The 18,119-nt window shown below is 35.1% G+C and overlaps 1 protein-coding gene across 1 annotated transcript in view; it reads left to right on the top strand.

Moving 5' to 3' along the window:
* LOC114331843 (exportin-1) overlaps positions 1-16,849 on the top strand; it is a 79,176-nt gene extending 62,327 nt beyond the window's left edge. Inside the window, exons 5-6 of the mRNA XM_028281517.2 lie at positions 3,369-3,977; positions 10,065-16,849. Of these exons, the coding sequence (XP_028137318.1) occupies positions 3,369-3,977; positions 10,065-10,211 (756 nt within the window). The 3' untranslated portion in view covers positions 10,212-16,849. The remainder of the gene's footprint in view (positions 1-3,368; positions 3,978-10,064) is intronic.
* The last annotated feature ends 1,270 nt before the right edge of the window (positions 16,850-18,119 follow it).

The raw sequence follows: 18,119 nt of genomic DNA, 5'->3' as shown, positions 1-18,119 counted from the left end.
AATAATCAAGGAGTTACGTTTTTTCCTGTAACTTCCAACTGTAATATGCGTTGGAGAGAATTCGATAGTCTGTGACGCACTGAAAAAAGGGTTTGGGATGACCTGCAAATGGCCCATATAAAAATTAAGTAAGACAAAATAAAATAATACATATAATAAAATTAAATTCAAATAAATTAAAATAATCTTATTTTATTCATCATAAACCAATAGTTTTATTTTTAGAATACATATAATGATAATGTAAATGAAGTACTTACTTACTTACTTAGTCCTAAGCCTTTCTACCTTTAGGTGTAAGGCTGGTGGAGTTGAGTTTGGCATTGTAGTCTCCATGCTTTCCGATCTTGCGCTAGGTTTCTTGCACTTTCCAATGTCAATCCCTTCTTCTCGACTTCTTTCCTGATTTCATCTACCCACATAACTCTTGGTCTCCCTCTTTTGTTTTTCCCCTGCACTCTCGTTTCGAACACTCGTTTTGTTAGCCTCTCGTTCGACATTCTACACACGTGCCCGAACCATCTAAGTTGTCCTTCTACTATTTTTTCATTGATTGGTTCTAGTTTTAGGTTTTGTCTAATTGTTTCGTTTCGTATTTTGTCTGTCCTTTTTCTGTTTGCTATTTTCCTCAGGAACCTCATTTCCATAGCATTGACTCTGGATTTTTGTCTCCCCGTCAATGTCCATGTCTCGCTGCTATACATGATTGTTGGTCTAACTACTGATTTAACGACTGCCGTTTTTACTTTTTCCGGTATCCCTTTTTTCCCAAAAAATGTTGTTTTCATAGTGTTAAATAAGCTTCCTGTTCGTCCCATTCTCTCGTTTATTTCCATGTCTTGTTTACCATTTGATTCGATTATTACTCCTAGGTATTTAAAATATTCCACTTGCTCTAGTTGTTTCCCGTCTAATTCTATTGCGTGTGTCTTCCTCGTATTTGCAATTATCATTGTTTTTGTTTTCTCTGTATTAATTTTCATATTTATGTTTGATAGTTCTTCTTCTAGGATTTCAAGATTGTTCTGTAAGTCTTCTCTGTTTTCTGCTATCAATACCATGTCGTCTGCAAATAGTAGCTCCGATAGTTGAGTCTGTTTCATTTGCCAGTATCCTAATGTTAGTTTTCTCATTCTTCTCTTGGCTTTCTTTATCGCTTCATCCAGTACCACTGAGAATAGCAGTGGACTCAGCACGCATCCCTGTTTGACGCCTTGACTTGTAGAAAATTCTCTGGATTCCTCGTTATTGGTTCTTACTGTATTTGTATTATTTTTGTACATATCCTTTATTACTTCTATTATGTGTCTGTCGACTCCCCTTTCTGTTAGTGTCTTCCAAACGTCCTTTCTTCGGATTCTGTCAAACGCCTTTTCCAGGTCAATGAAGCACATATGTATCTCTCTATTTTTCTTGATTACCTTCTCACTTACTTGTCTTAATGTGAATATTAGGTCTTGCGTGCTTCTGTCCTTCCTGAATCCACACTGTGTGTCTTCCATAGTTGTTTCTATTTGTGTTTTTATTCTTGTCTCTAGTATTCTTGCTAATACCTTCCCAGGGATACTTGATATGGTGATACCTCGGTAATTATTACAGTTTCTCTTGTCTCCCTTTTTGTGTATTGGTAATATAATGTCTTTCTTCCAGTCCTTTGGTAATTCTGCTCTATTTATGATATCATTCATTAGTTCTTTCATGCTATCCATTCCCTCTGTCCCCATGAATTTTATCATTTCCGGGGTGATATGATCCTTGCCTGGTGCTTTGCCCAGTTTTACTCTTTCTATTGCTTTCTCTAATTCCTCTCTTGTTATGGATTCCACTTGTTGTTCTTCATTCCTTTCTTGTATCTCCCCTATGTTGTCCTTGTCTACATGAGTTAGCTCTTTGAAATGTTCTCTCCATCTTTCCATTATTTGTTTTTCTTCTGTTAGTACGTTTCCATTCTTGTCTTTTATATTCGGCATCGTGTGCTCTTTCTTTTGTCTGAGTTGTTTTAATGCGCCGTAGAAGAGTTTTTGGTTTTCCCTATAATTTTTTGTCATTTTTTGTCCAAATATCTCCCATGACCTTTCCTTTCCTGCTTTCACCGCTATTTTAACCTCTTTCCTTTTTTCTTTATATGCTTCGTAATCTTCCGGGTGTTTTGTGCTTAGGTATCTTTTCCATTTGTCTTTTTTGTTCTTTATTTTCTCTCGTATTTCTTCCGTCCACCATTCTGTTCTCCTCATGTTAGTGTTTGCTATTTTTGCTTTCCCGCAAGTTTCCTCAGCTGCTTTGATTATGCTGGTTTTTAGATATTCCCATTTTTTTTCTATATTTGTATTTTTTGCCCTACCTTTCAAAGTATTATCTAATTTTTCTTGGAATTTCTTCTTATATATTTCCTCTTTTAATTTGTAACTTTTTATTTTTTCATTTACTACCTTTCTTCTCTTTTCTTCTTTTTCCTCTGTTGTTCTCATTCTCATTATTACTAGATGGTGGTCACTGCCAATCTCCGAGCCTCTTTTCACTTTCGTATCCTGTACTCTTTTCCATTTGTTGCTGCTTACCAAAAAGTAATCTATGATTGATTTTTCGTTTCTGCTGTCTTGTACTCTCGTGTATTTGTGTACTTCTTTATGTTTAAATTTTGTATTTGTTATAACTAGTTTATTCTCCATACATATTTCTATTATTCTTTCACCATTTCTGTTTAGCATTTCTTCTCCTTCTTTTCCCATGCACTCCTCTATTCCGCTGTTGTTGTTTCCGACTCTACCATTTAGATCTCCCATTACAATTATGTTTTCTTCCCCATTATCAATTTGCATTTGGAGCTCCTCGAAAAATTTATCTTTCTCTTCCTTTCTTGCATCTTCATTTACTCCGTAGGCTGTTATTATTGTCCATATTTCTTCGTCCATCAGTTTAATTTTCACCGATAATATTCTCTGGTTAACATATGTTTCTTCTATAACGTGTTGTAGTCTATTCGGTTGTAAATGAAGTAATTAAACGTAAATACAAGATAATAATGAAAATGTAAACAATAAATATAAATTCTTTATTACATTTAACAAATTTTGTGAATTACTAAATTTATTAAACAAAAACTTTAAAGGAAAAAAATAAGATTTTTTTAAATATTTTAAAGAACTTAGATGTGTGGTTTTATTATAAAAAAATATTAACAATTCAGTAATAAGCAGACCTAAAATTTCATTAACCCATATATTATAGTAATAACGCGCTATAAGAAGTATACACTTCTATCGGTACTCCCCAAGTGCCACGTGTCTTTTTTTATAATGTTTTCGCACATTATCGTTGTTAAACCTTTATTGACTATGCACAAGCTTAAATTCAACAATTTGTTCCAGGTCCCGAAGATATTCGACGCAGTCTTCGAATGCACCCTAGAAATGATCAACAAAGACTTCGAGGAATACCCGGAGCACCGTACAAACTTCTTTTTACTCCTCCAAGCGGTTAACAACCACTGTTTCGGAGCCTTCCTCAACATCCCCCCTACGCAATTCAAATTGGTCCTCGACAGCATAATATGGGCGTTCAAGCACACCATGCGAAATGTGGCCGACATAGGATTGCAGATTTTGTTGAAGCTACTACAGAACATCGAACAGCACGAATCGGCAGCGCCCAGCTTCTACCAGACCTACCTGACTGACATCCTACAACATATATTCTCAGTTGTGACGGATACTTCGCATTCGTCCGGACTTTCTATGCACGCTACAATCTTGGCTTCCATTTTCACGTTGGTAGAATCGGGAGGCGTCAATTGTCAGCTGGGACCCAGACCGGATAACGTTCTGTACATTCAAGAGTTTACAGCGACTCTGTTGAAATCTGCCTTCCCACATCTTACGGATAATCAAATTAAGATCACTGTCCAAGGAATGTTCAATTTAGATCAAGATATACCTCAGTTTAAAGAACATTTACGAGATTTCTTAGTGCAGATTAGGGTAAGTTATTTTCTTTTTATAAAATATTTGTTGTCATTTTGCTAAAACCATATTTTAATTTAGTATTGTCTAATGTATTCAAGCACAGCATTACATACATAGAAGAATAGTTTTATTGGCTATATGTGTTAATTATACTTTTTCTTCTTGTTTTTGTATAGACATGACTGTCTTGTTTTTTCAGTGTGCCTCCAGTAAGTTGTCATTCCATCGTTTTCGTGGTCTTCCCACTGATCGAATTCCTATTGGGGAACCGTCTCTCGCTGTCCTTACTACTACTCTATTTGTTGTTATTCGGCTTATAGGTCTGGATCCCGCGTATGAAAAAAAAGTTGATTAATAGCAAGCTGAAAATTTGTTAATAGCTTAAGGGTGTCTAGTCGGACAAACTTTGATATATGGAAACACTGGAACAGGGGAAGTTTTAATTGTGGAACAGGTTAAAAATTTGGAACGGTCAGACCACGAAAACGGCACATGTATTTTGTCCGACAGAACAGACTGAAACTCTTCGAACAGAGATTAAACTCTCATGCCAAAATCAGACTGCTATTTATCACCAAATGGACGTTTTAATGAGTGGAACATGTAGAATATGTCAAATGTCAGGAATTATGACAGGTGACAAATAGCAGTCTGATTTTTGCATGAGAGTTTAATATCTGTTCGGAGAGTTTAAGTCTGTTCTGTCGGACAAAATAAATGTGCCGTTTTCGTGGTGTGACCGTTCCAAATTTTTAACCTGTTCCACAATTAAAACTGCCCCTGTTCCAGTGTTTTCATATATCAAAGTTTATCCGACTAGACACCCTTAAGCTATTAACAAATTTTCAGCTTGCTATTAATCAACTTTTTTTTCATACGCGGGATCCAGACCTATTATGTGGTCATTCCATTCTACTCTTCTGTTTTATTAACCAGTTATTAATGTTGTCCACCTTGCATCTCCGTCGTATATCTGTACTTCTAGCTCTGTCCCATAAAGTCTTACCATCGATTTTTCGAAGGGTTTTGATCTACGCTGTTTCAAGCAATCTTTTTGTCCTCTCTGTGTTGGTCGTGTTTCTGCCGGGTATGTCATTATTGGTCATGACTGTTTTGTAAATTCTGCCTTTTATTTCTTTTCCGATATTTTTATTTCTCCATATGGTGTCATTCAGGCAACCTGCGGCTCTGTTTGCTCTATTCACTTGATCTTCCACTTCTGTTTCGAGCTTTCCGTAGCTAGATAGTGCGATGCCTAGATATTTAAACTCCATTACTTGTTCCATTATCTGACCCTCCAGCCTTACATCTTATTGGATTTCCTGTTATAACTGTGCATTGACTTTTTTGGGGAAAATTAAAATGTTAAATTTTCTGGCAGTTATATTAAATTGGTGCAGCATACGTTGTAAATCATCTTCACTTTGAGAGATTAGTATTGCATGTTCTGAATAGCAGATTATTTTAAGGTGAAACAGTAGCGATCAACAGGTAGCTAAAACGCGTTCCAAGATTGCGGCGGAAATTTGGAATATTTTTTCGAGATATTTGGCACACGTATTCGTAATATAATAATGAATGGCGGTACAGAGCCCAATTTGAAAAATATATTAATATGTGGAAATTACTCTGTAATTAAATACAATATTAAAAAAACGAGCCTATACCGCCATTAAGAAGAACAAAAAAATACACTTTCTTCAAATAAACTTTTTTATCCGATGCTTAGATTTTGTGTCATTTTGGAACTACTAATGAAATAAACAATTTTAGTAGTTCCAAAATGACACAAAATCTAGGCATCGGATAAAAAAGTTTATTTGAAGAAAGTGTATTTTTTTGTTCTTCTTAAGGTGATACAGTAGCGATCAACAGGTAGCCAAAACGCGTTCCAAGATTGCGGCTGTAATTTTGAATATTTTTTCGAGATATTTGGCACACGTATTCGTAATATAATAAAGAATGGTGGTACAGAGCCCAATTTGAAAAATATATTAATATGTGGAAATTACTCTGTAATTAAATAAAATATTAAAAAAACGAGCCTGTACCGCCATTAAGAAGAACAAAAAAATACACTTTCTTCAAATAAACTTTTTTATCCGATGCCTAGATTTTGTGTCATTTTGGAACTACTAATGAAATAAAAAATTTTAGTAGTTCCAAAATGACACAAAATCTAGGCATCGGATAAAAAAATTTATTTGAAGAAAGTGTATTTTTTTGTTCTTCTTAATGGCGGTACAAGCTCGTTTTTTTAATATTGTATTCAATTACAGAGTAATTTCCACATATTAATATATTTTTCAAATTGGGCTCTGTACCGCCATTCTTTATTATATTACGAATACGTGTGCCAAATATCTCAAAAAAATATTCAAAACTACAGCCGCAATCTTGGAACGCGTTTTCGCTACCTGTTGATCGCTACTGTTTCCTCTTAATGGCGGTACAGGCTCGTTTTTTTAATATTGTATTTAATTACAGAGTAATTTCCAAATATTAATATATTTTTCAAATTGGGCTCTATACCGCCATTCTTTATTATATTACGAATACGTGTGCCAAATATCTCGAAAAAATATTCAAAATTACAGCCGCAATCTTGGAACGCGTTTTTGCTACCTGTTTATCGCTACTGTTTCTTCTTAAGTTGGTTTTCTCCCATTTGGTATCCTTTTTTAGTTCTTACTTATTTTGCTATTTCTTCCATGATCAGGTTGAACAATAATGGACTCAAGGAATCCCCATGTCTTATCCCATTGCCAGCTTCAGTTGGGTTGGTGTTATTATTATAAAGTCAATCATGTCTTTCTGAAATCATTATTCTGCAATATTACAGATCAAAATTGTAGTAATCGGTAACAATCTAGAAAGTAAAACAAAATATAGTTTAATAAATGGACTTACTTCTTTATTTGTGTTTCACCTGCCACAGATTGTTGTTATTCTGCTCAGGTGGCCCAGATTCGTCTTGGTTGGTCGAAACTCTTTGGTTTGCTTGTAGTACATACCATATTCCGGGTGGCATGGCAGGCGGGGCATTGTTCTCCATTTCTTCTCGCCAATGGTCGGTTATCTTGAAGTTCCTTCCAATTAGAATTCTTGCAGAATCTAGAGGGTTGTTTGCATTTAGCAAGATTACTAGAGAAGCAGGTCAGTTAGCTTTCCTACAGTTCCATCTGTGGCGTGGAAACGATCTTAGAACTGGAATCCCAATGTCGATTTTGAGCAGGATAGGGTGGTGCTGGCTATAGGGGAAATCGGGATGACTTATGCTGGTAGACGTCAGCCTTTGTCGTGTATCTGAAAATGTATCTATCCTTGGTATCGGATAGGATACCATTTGCTCTATCCTATGCCAAATCCTCTATATATATGGCTAAGTGTTCGTAGGGACTATCACTCTCATTGTCCTTATTTATTATACAAAGGTACTCTTATTTAAATTCTTCATCAACAATCTGTATCAGTTCTTCTTCTTCTTCTTTTGGCATCATAACTCTGGATGGGCCTTTGCCTGTCTGGCTATGTCCTTTTATTCAAATATCTCTTGTGCCCTTCTTCTCTTCTTCTTCTTCCTTCTTGTATGTAGGCTCTTAAGCCTGTTTCTTCTTCAATATTAGCCTCCTAAATTGTTGTTACCGCACCATCTTTTTGTTGGTCTGCCAGTACTTCTTCGTCCATTGGTGACTTATCTCGTGCTATTTGTACTATCATATCCTCTGCCATTCTACTAATGTGTTCGTTCACTCCTGTTTCCGTTTTGTCACCCATCCATTTATGTCTTCTACATTGCATGATCTTCTTATGTTTTCGCTTCTCTCCCTATCCAACAGAATTTTCCCTGATATTGGTCGAAGTATTTTCATCTCTTTTTTTTCTAGTAGTCGTCTCGTTTTAGATGTGTCAGGTTTTGTCTCCGCGGTGTATGTCAATATAGGTCTAATTGCTGCTTTATAGATTCTTGCTTTTGTATCTTGTCTTAGGTGTTAGTTCTTCCAGATTGTGTCATTAATGCCTGGTTGCACCAACAGATCTTAAGCTCCAGCTTAGCTAAGCTCTACTTATAGAGAGGGCCTCCTTAGTATCACTTACGTTGCACCATAATTTTAGATTCTTACGTTATTATCAGTTATATCTATTATTATATTATGGTATTCTTATTGTAATATATTATAATTATATTAAAAAAAACCTATACAGAAGTAAAAACTTCAAATTTTATTTTGGTATAAAATCGTTTATTTAAAAACTATCTAAAAGTCATCCACATGGATTGCAAAACGTTTTCGTTCTGAACAGAACATCTTCAGTGCATTCCGCAAAGTAGTTGTAACTAGCACACCAATGAAGGTGGTAACTTCATAATATATGGTATATTGTATATTGATATTTTGTTGTGATTTAAGCTAGGTTAAGGTAATTTATTAGTATATAATATAGCGGGAATAATATATGTTGAGATCGTGCTATGATTTAAGCTAGATCAAGGTAATTTATTAGTGTACATTATAAATTTTGATAAAATATTGTGACTACAAGTCGATGTTACAAGATTAAATTATGTATGTGCCTAAAGAGCAACATGCTTCCCTGCTCGAAAAAACTAGGTACTTGCCATTTCAATTAGCACAGACCAACTCGGTGTGCTAGTTACAACTACTTTGCGGAATGCACTGAAGATGTTCTTTTCAGAACGAAAACGTTTTGCAATCCATGTGGATGACTTTTAGATAGTTTTTAAATAAACGATTTTATACCAAAATACAATTTGAAGTTTTTACTTCTGTATAGGTTTTTTTAAACTATGGTATACAGCCAACTATTGGGATTTTCCCATTGATTTTTATTATATTATATTAATTCTTATGATATTCTCGACTTAAGCTTAAGATCTGTTGGTGCAACCGGGCATAAGAGATCCCGCCGCTTTACTTGCTTTTAAGCTTTGTTGTCGTACTTCCTCTTCAACATCTCCGTAACTGGTTATATCTATTCCCAGATATCTAAACCTTGCTTCCTGCTTTATTAGTTTCCCATCAATTTCGATTTTACATCGTAGTGGATATTTAGATGTCGTCATACATTTGGTTTTTTCTGCTGATATTATCATATTGTATTTCTTGGCTGTTGTATTGAAGATGTGTGATCTTTGGATATTTGGATTTCTTCGTTCCCCATTTTGTAACCATGACCTTTACGTACTGCTTGTATTATTTCGTCCATTATTATATTAAAGAGCACTGAGCTTAACGAGTCACCTTGTCTGACTCCGCTTTGTACTAGTATAAACTGCGTTAATTTTCCATTTATCTTTGCCTGTATTTGATTATGAAAGTAGATGTTTTCGATGGTTTGTATAATATTGATTGGTATGTTTCTTGGTTACAGTAAATGTAAGACGTCTTCGACTTGGATGCGATCGAAAGCCTTTGTCAGATCTATAAAACATAGATATGCAGGTTTATTGTACTCAATGGTACTTTCTGGGATTTGTATACAGAATTTGTATAGTACAAATATGGCGTATACGCAGGATCTTCAGGATCTGAATCCTTGTTGTTCATCTGATAAAGTTGGTAGTTTATTGATTTTGTTGGTTAGGACTTTTGTGGTTAACTTAAGTGCAGTGTTCAATAGATTTATACCTCTATAATTGTTGGAGTCTTCTTTGGCTCCTTTCTTGAACATTGGTATCATTATGCTGTTTCTCCATGCGTCTGGTATCTTGCAGTGCAATATTAGTTTTTGTATAAGTTTTGTCATCTCTAGGGTTATACTTTCTCCTCCGTAATTTAGAAGCCCGTTGATTTGAATATAAGAATGGAGAACGAGATGGTCCAACCATCTCGTTCTTGGCCTTCATTTTTTCGCCTCCCTGTCGGCTTCCATTGTACTTAATATTGTCTTTGTTGTTTTTGCATCGTATTGTCTCTGCACATGTCCCAGCCATGACACTTTTTGACTTTTCACGAATCGTACATCATAACCTTCATTAAATTAATTAACCTCGTTGTTTCTCCTGATTCTCCATTTGTCATGGAATCTGTATCAGTATCTCTGAAAAAACTGCACATAACATATCTATTTTTATTTCAGGAATATACTGGAGAAGACGATTCAGACTTGTTCTTGGAGGAACGAGAAAAAGCTCTGGAAATCGCCCAAGCGGAAAAACGACGCATCGAGCTGTCCGTGCCGGGTATACTCAATCCACACGAAGTACCAGAAGAGATGCAAGACTAACCGACATCTCATAGAGAACTGTGTAATTAATCTAAAAATACAGGATGTCCCGTAAAAATATCACTTTTATAAGTTTACGTGTTAAATACTATTTAGAATGTGATCGGTAAGGGGATCTTGTTACGAACTTAACAGCTGTTGCTATTTTACTGAGCTGGATTCTCATTTAAGTTTAACAAAGCTGTTTCTGCACGTTTCTTAGTAAATTTCTAAAACACCTTCCTTTTATATAATAAAGAATTGATGCTACACATTCTGGTCATAATATTGACAGATATTTTGAAATACCTTACAAAGAGAAGTTGTTTGTTACTCAATTGAATCTTCGAATGCATGACAATCTTTATTAACAACATATAGTCAAGAGCCATCAATTTTTTCGAGTATGTGATACCCTATGAGCATTTCAGTGACTACTACATTACATCCCGTGTTAAAAATCCAAGTAAATTTTTCCCACTACTTTTCCACTTGCTACTGCGTACCAGAAGTGCTTTGACTTCACATGTATCGGTTGTTGGTGCGCAGAATCTCTTTCGTGTTTCGTTTTTTTACTTAAACATTGATTTTGTCGCAGATGTGAAATATCATTCAAATCTCCCAATCATTATTACATCGAATCTTGAATGAAATACAGTTTAAAATATTTGATGTTGTGATTGAGATGTGCAAACAGAACTAAAATTATTACTTCTTACCTTGGTGCTGCGCACCAGAAGTCGTGGTACAGTAAGGACGTGTTAAAGATGGTTTCATTGTACTTTTTTGGCACCTATGCAGGTTTGTATTGATATACAGTAACAAACACTTCAATAATCAAGATTGACGTTTATATTTTATCAAAAATTCAATATTGTACGAGCCTTAACAACTAATTCTTTGGACAAACGAAAATTTATTGAAAATGTTCATCTTCACAACTTTGCTTATTGAATTAAAGAATGAGATCAACAATACATTAAAGGCTATAATTAATAATACAATTTTGGAACGGCTTGGTTTTTATAAACTTTGAACTGCAGTGTTGGTGGACAAATAAAAGAAAATATTTCATATTTTGCATGCATAATATTTCATATTGGTATGGTATGGTATGGTAAATCGGGACACAAATGGGCCCTTCAGACACTTACACCTCCTACGGCGGGTCCACTGTATCACCCTATCTTATGGACCAGGTCCATAATAACATGTTCTTTGGTGTTTCTGAGGCCCAGACTGCACCGGGCTCTCATGTCTGTCAGATCAGAAGGGTCTGCAAATCTGAACTCCTCCTGCCGATGCCACCCCGAACGTCTAATCCCCCAGAAACCTTATGGCCTCACAGAACGCCACAAGGCTCTTCAAAGGCTACTCCCTCACCTGACTCGGCTGCAATATTTCATATTGCGTGGCAACTAAATGTTCGGACAATTCAAGAAATTGCTATTTTAATATGGGTACATCGCCACGCGCCTTTATAACCGCGACAATCTATTCTGACATTGTTTTTACTAAGAATTGACACAAGTCAGGGTCTAAACTACCCATAACTCACCTAATTTTCTCTACAAGTCGGCGACGGTTCTCTGGGGATCATTACGCAATGTCCATTGCATTTTATTCTACAATGTCTGAATAAGGTTAAGGTCTGGAGTGTTCGGAGGCCATGAGAAGACTTTAAGTTATAGTGTCCAAACCATTTTTTAGGTGTTTTGGCCGTATGGCATGCAGCACCGTCCTGCTGGAGTATAAACTTCAAGTCCGGGTAGAGATTGTGAGCACTTGGTACGAGAGATTTTTCAAAATTTCATGACACATTGCTGAGTTAATTGTACCTTCTACCACCTCATATCTTCTGAATATGACTCTGGACTCTCAACGGTCCATGAAATCTTCGATCTTGCCCAATTGAAGCGATTTGCTTTTTGCTTCTCTGCTAGCAACAGTTTTTCTTTAGCCTGAAACATTACGAGCAGTGAAAAATTACGCATTCAATAATCAAACTCACAAAAACTGAGTCCTGATTTGTCCTGGATAAATTTGAACCCTGTTTCTGCGTTCCATTGTGCTGTGATAGCTCGTAAAGTGTTGCAACGGTCCAGTTTGCAAATTTTCACTAGTAATCGTCTATCCCTATCAGACACAATTCTCGGTCTACCCAAACTTTTGCCTTTGGGTTGGACTCTTCCACTCTCATGATAATGCTTAAGTACATCCGCAACTGTAGAATTAGCCAGATCTAATTCTTCAGCAATTGCTTGTATTTTTTTACCCTGACAATGTTTTTGAATTATCGATTGACGAAATTTAGTATGTGTCACACTTCCTCTGGCCGTTTTTTAACACTTTCAAGTCCGCCGACACAGCTCCCGTGTTCACACTGTTATCAATCAGGTGCCACCGACACGACTACCGTGTTTACATTTCAACAATTTTCCAATAACTGTAAATGCGGCACATGAGACAAATATCTCATATTGGCCCGGAGCTGAAAGTGTTAATAAATATAATATACTCCCTCTATAACGAACACCGATATTACGAGGTTTCACTTATAACGGGGTACATTAGGTGACCCATGAAATTTCTATTGAACTATAACACCTCTATAACGAGGCATATTTGATTATAACGAGGGAAAATGAGATCGAAGAACATGTTTCTTTACCTGTTTTTGGCGCGGTGGTCGCTGTAAATAAATACCCCAGCTGCTTGTATACAGAAAAGCCTACAATATGTGTGCTTATCGAGGCCAGTGATGTAATAAACTCCACTGCCAGTCAACTTATTCCTGTTTATCCACCGATTTTTTTTCAAAAGCTCCATTCAAGCAATATTTAGCATCTTATATAGCTCGGACTGGCTTCACTACAGGAAGTTAATGCTTTAGAAAACTACATATTCATATGTATGCACAATATTATTGTTGTCTGATATAACGATATCGGTTTATAACGAGGTAAATAGTCTGCCATTTCAGTTCTCGTTATAGAGGGAGTCACTGTATTTTATCAGAGCTTTTTGCTAGAGGTTTGCTACTGTCAAACTGTCAAGAAACTTACGACTTATGATGAGTTAATGTCAAAATTATTTATTTTGTACACGGTAACTAGATAGTTTCGAACATTTAGTTGCCGCCAACACTGCAATTCAAAGTTTATAGAAACCAAGCTCAATTTTTTATTATTAATAAGTCTTTATTATATTATTGATCTTGTTCTTTAATTCATTACGCAAGGCTGTGAAGATCTAACGTTTTCAATAGAGCTTTTCATCGCTTCTCATTTGTTTCGGGTACTTGTCATGTGACACACGAATGTATTAAATGACGCATGACAAGTGCCCAAACCAAATGAGAAGCGATGATTATCCTATAAATTTTCGTTTGTCCGAACATTTAGATGATAGGCTCGTAGGAGAGAAATAGTCTCAACTTTAATATTGGGATAAAAGATTTGAAGGTTGGGAACCCCTAGTGCATATGATGTGTGCTCTAGTTATAATTTTGGCGTTTTGATGGTAGTTTGACAATTCAAATTGTGTGTAAATAAATTTAGGAACGTTTATTTTGGCGTACATGCAATAATTCTTTTTAAATACATATATGTACACTTGTTGATAATTTTTAACCGATTGAACTTGTAGACAGTGGCATTTTGAGAGGGACATAATATTTTTCTAAATGTATCATCATAGTTATGGTTTAAAAATATAAATACCAGTGTAATGTGTTTTGTGCAAAACAATTCTCTAAACGATAAGAAGCTTTTTTAATCATGTGTTTTTTATATTTTTTTACAACTGTATAATTTTTGTTCAGACTTGTATAGACTGCGTGTCAGATAGGAGAAAAATATTTTTTGTTTAGTTGAATTAAGTAATTTATTGTCGTTTGCGCGCTATTTGATGTATTTTTTTTTTATTTTTACTTGGAATTTGGAAGTCCCTTACTGATCACAGACCCTAAATGAAGCGATAATTTTCTCGTAGTTTTTTTAGGTTAGGTATTTAAAACAATAGGTACATCCCAAACATGTTTAACCCATTCACTGCCGGTTACTTCAGTCAGGTGCCGTTCACGCTCCAGCGAGTGATATGGTTACTTCAGTCAGGTGCCGTTCAAGAGAATGGCTCCTAGCCGAGTTCCACCTTCTTAGATAGGCAGCGAATGGGTTAACATAGTGCTAAAATTTAACCGTCTTACATTCTATGTGTTTTTCAACAGTTTCTTTACGTAGAAAATGAGTTGTCTCTGCTGTTATAACTCCATCACCATATTGGAGCTCCACACTGTTTTTATTGTCTGTGCACTTGTTATCTTCGCGAGTCTTTGCCGGGTTTACTATTGCCTTCATGTTTGTCGGTTCTGTGACACTATTTCCCAGATACTCTCCTGGAGGGACTCTTTCGTTGTTATGTCTGCGTCTCCATTATTTGTTTGTCACGCTCTCTCTGCAAGAACCATATATTACTCGAAGGATTTTACGTTTCCACACCAGCAATTTATTTACTTCTTTTTCGTTGGCATCCATGATTCGCTTCCATACGTGACTGCTGGCCATATTATTATGGTTTTGTATATCTGGCACCTCGTTAGAGAAGTTTTGATCTCATTAAACGTTGCATTGCAAAGAAAGATCTGTTTTTAAACTTTTAACTAGTTCGAAGGTATGATCGTTTATAGTAACATTTTGTCTTATTCGCCTTCGTTTTTGGTTTGTCTTCAATGGCGAGAACGATTTTTGCAGCCCTAGCAGCTATGTCTGGTATGATTTTAAGATTAATTTTTCGCATGACATATTTTAAGGCCAGGTTAAACAGCAATGGGGACAGCGGATCTCCCTGTCTCAGTCCGGAATTTACACAGAAAGCATTTTTTCATCTTATTCTAACTTGTGCAAAGGAGTTACTTACACACATTTACGTTACCGCAGCTAATTTCTTAGGTATGTCCAGCTCAACTATACCATTCCATAGTCTTGGACGAATTGTAACTGAGTCATAAGCATGTTTGAAATCTATAAAGATCTGATGCATGCCTTATTACTACAATCTTTACGAATATGTCAACGGTACGGCTAGGCAGAACTCAAGACTCAGTAATGATAAACGCATGCGCAATAAAGTGACAATATGTCCGTTGAACTAATGTTTATTACTGACTTAACAAGCTAGAGGATCTAGGTTAGATTCCTGGCACTGACATTAAGAAATTGTTCTGAGCCGCCGCCGTCATTCGGAAGGCACGTAAAGCGGTCGGTCTGGGCGCTTGCGCGACTTGAACCCTAAGACTAGACATTAGCCAGAAGGTTATACGAACTTTACTATTTTTTGGGTTTACCCGTTATCAAAGAAACTTGTAAAACACTTCGTGAGGCCTTTGTCCAGGAGTGGATGCAAACAGGCTGAAGAAGAAGAAGGCTATTTTTTACCTTTTCAGTTACTGCTGGCAGTTTCACAGTTGTTTTTTTGAATTTATACTTGATAAGGATTCGTAGATCCGTCAAACAGATTGAAACATATGCTTTCTTTTTATCATTTAGCTTGAAAATCTTTAAAATTAAAAATTGCGTATACATCACCAATTAGTGGAATACGTTGACTCTTCTTGTTTATTCTTTTGACTCTTACACAAGTAATGACATTTTATTTTTCTTCTAAATGAACTGTTGTAAAATACATGTATGTACAGCACAACCAAATTTATTTTCAACCGAACGTCAACAATAGTGCGCATCCAAATCTCAAATACGAAGTGAATTTGGTCGTGCTGTACGATTATTAACTTTTACCGGTTTATATATTGACAAATATTGTAGTAGGGATCGTGAAATGTGCGGATTGTTCCAGATATTTAAAAAACAGCTACACAAAATTCCCGCCATTCACCATTTCAAAAATTCGATAATTTATTGATTTATTAAAAGTTTCTTAAGTGTTTTAAAATTGGAAATGGTTGAATGCTCGAGTATATGAATTTTACGGAAATAAAAGGCAGATATCGAACACTGAGTTTTATTAAATCTTCCCGAAGTATACTTTCGTTCCCAGAGCATCATCAGGAGCGTCTGAAATAAGCCAAAAAAACGCCGTTGTAAAACGAGAAAAAGTTCATCATCTTCGAGTTTTGTCGAAGTTTTCCAACTCTTCCTTGTTTTACAATAGCGTTTTTTTGGCTTATTTCAGGTGCCCCTATGATGCTCTAGGAGCGAAAGTATATTTAACAAACTTTAATAAATTCAGTGCTCGATGTCTGCCTTCTATTTTCGTAAAATTAAGTGTTTTAGTTCGGACATTTTTAGCGAACAATCTTTACATATCATGTACTCTAATACGATATTTCTTCGTATAAGCAGCACTAAACTGTTTGGGATACGTAAACAAATGCATTTGCTAAACTAGGCTCCCCCTTTCTCACAGTCTATACGATTTTATGTCAAATACTAAAGTTTTTTTTGTTGTTTACGAAGACTTGTATATTGGGACTTGACACTAAATTACTTTGTAAATAAGTACCAAAAAGTGTGGATGAAAAATGTACTTATTTGGATAACAAAACGAATGATACGGTATGCATATGCGCTCAGTTTGTAGAATGTTTGACAATGAGTTTCTGTATATATGATAAAGTATTTGTAGTAAAAAGTTTAAATAAACATACGCATTTTATTTATGTACTGAAATCTATGTTTAAAGGGGTGGCAGTTCTGCTAGGCAGAGACGAAGGGGATTTTTGGCGCAGTCAGTAGGATAACTATAATAAGTGATATGAGATGCGTATACCAAGGATTTTTTTAAATTTCTATTGTACGCGCGTTTCTTTTTAGAATTAATTGTAATAGTAAATATACATGATAGTAATTAACCTGTTACTGCGACTACCATTCAAACACGAACATTTATTACTTGCTTTATATTTAATTTCATTTCCCCCATTATGCAGGGAAAGATTCAAGGAAAAAGAAACGGAAACGTAGGATATCATGGATGCACAACCTGAGAGAATGACACGGGTGTACATCAAATGGATAGCGCTAATCGAAAGGGAACCAACCGCCAAAAGTTGATTTTGAGTAATTAAGGTTACAAAAATAAAAAATGTTTTTCCTTGTAATTTTCAAGATAGAGACTTTTTAAGGTATGATACCGCGTTCGAAAGCTAATATTAGCCACTATTGAATTTTTTTTCATAAGTTAACTTTTTTTGTTTTTTGACAATATTTTGGTGGTTAGTTCTTTTTCAATTATTTCTGAATAACTGTTTACTAGTGTAAATATAACCATGAGACTCATATGGTTCTGTTTAGAGATTAAGAACATCTAGAATGGTTCTTTCTAGAAATTTTACTTTACTATAATAATATTAGAAAAAAGAAAATAGTTATTAAAAAAATGTAAATACTTTTTAATCAAGAAACCTTTAAACTATAGAAGAATAGAAATAAAAATTTATATTTATTTACTTTTAAGGCAATAAAAAACTCGAAAATTTCAACCAAACAAACTTATAAAACTAAAACTCATAGTATAGGTATGGTTTTACCTAAAAAATATATCTTTGGTTATTTTTTATTCTTAATTTAAGTAATAGTAGATAATCTTAAAACTCATAGAATCAAAAATTTTTAACAAACCAAAAAACTCTCTAAAACTGATCATACTCAAGTGTAGGAACGTAACTTTTCTTAATCTCTCTTTTACAAAAAAATATCTGCGTTAATTTTTTTATTCTTAAGATGAGTACCTAATAAAAATCTTAAAAACTCATAAAATAAAAAATTCTAAACAAGCAACAAATATTTAAAAATTAACATTCAAGTATAGGAACGAAAGTTTTGTTTCATTAAATTTATTCTGCGTTCAAACCAAAGTCAGGTAAGGAACCAAATCCTTCACATCCTCAAAATCCTCTACGTTTTTAGTTTT

This window comes from Diabrotica virgifera, chromosome 4 (assembly GCF_917563875.1).
Source record: "Diabrotica virgifera virgifera chromosome 4, PGI_DIABVI_V3a".
Classification (NCBI taxonomy): Eukaryota; Metazoa; Arthropoda; class Insecta; order Coleoptera; family Chrysomelidae; genus Diabrotica; species Diabrotica virgifera.
This window is presented reverse-complemented; position numbering and strand designations above follow the sequence as displayed.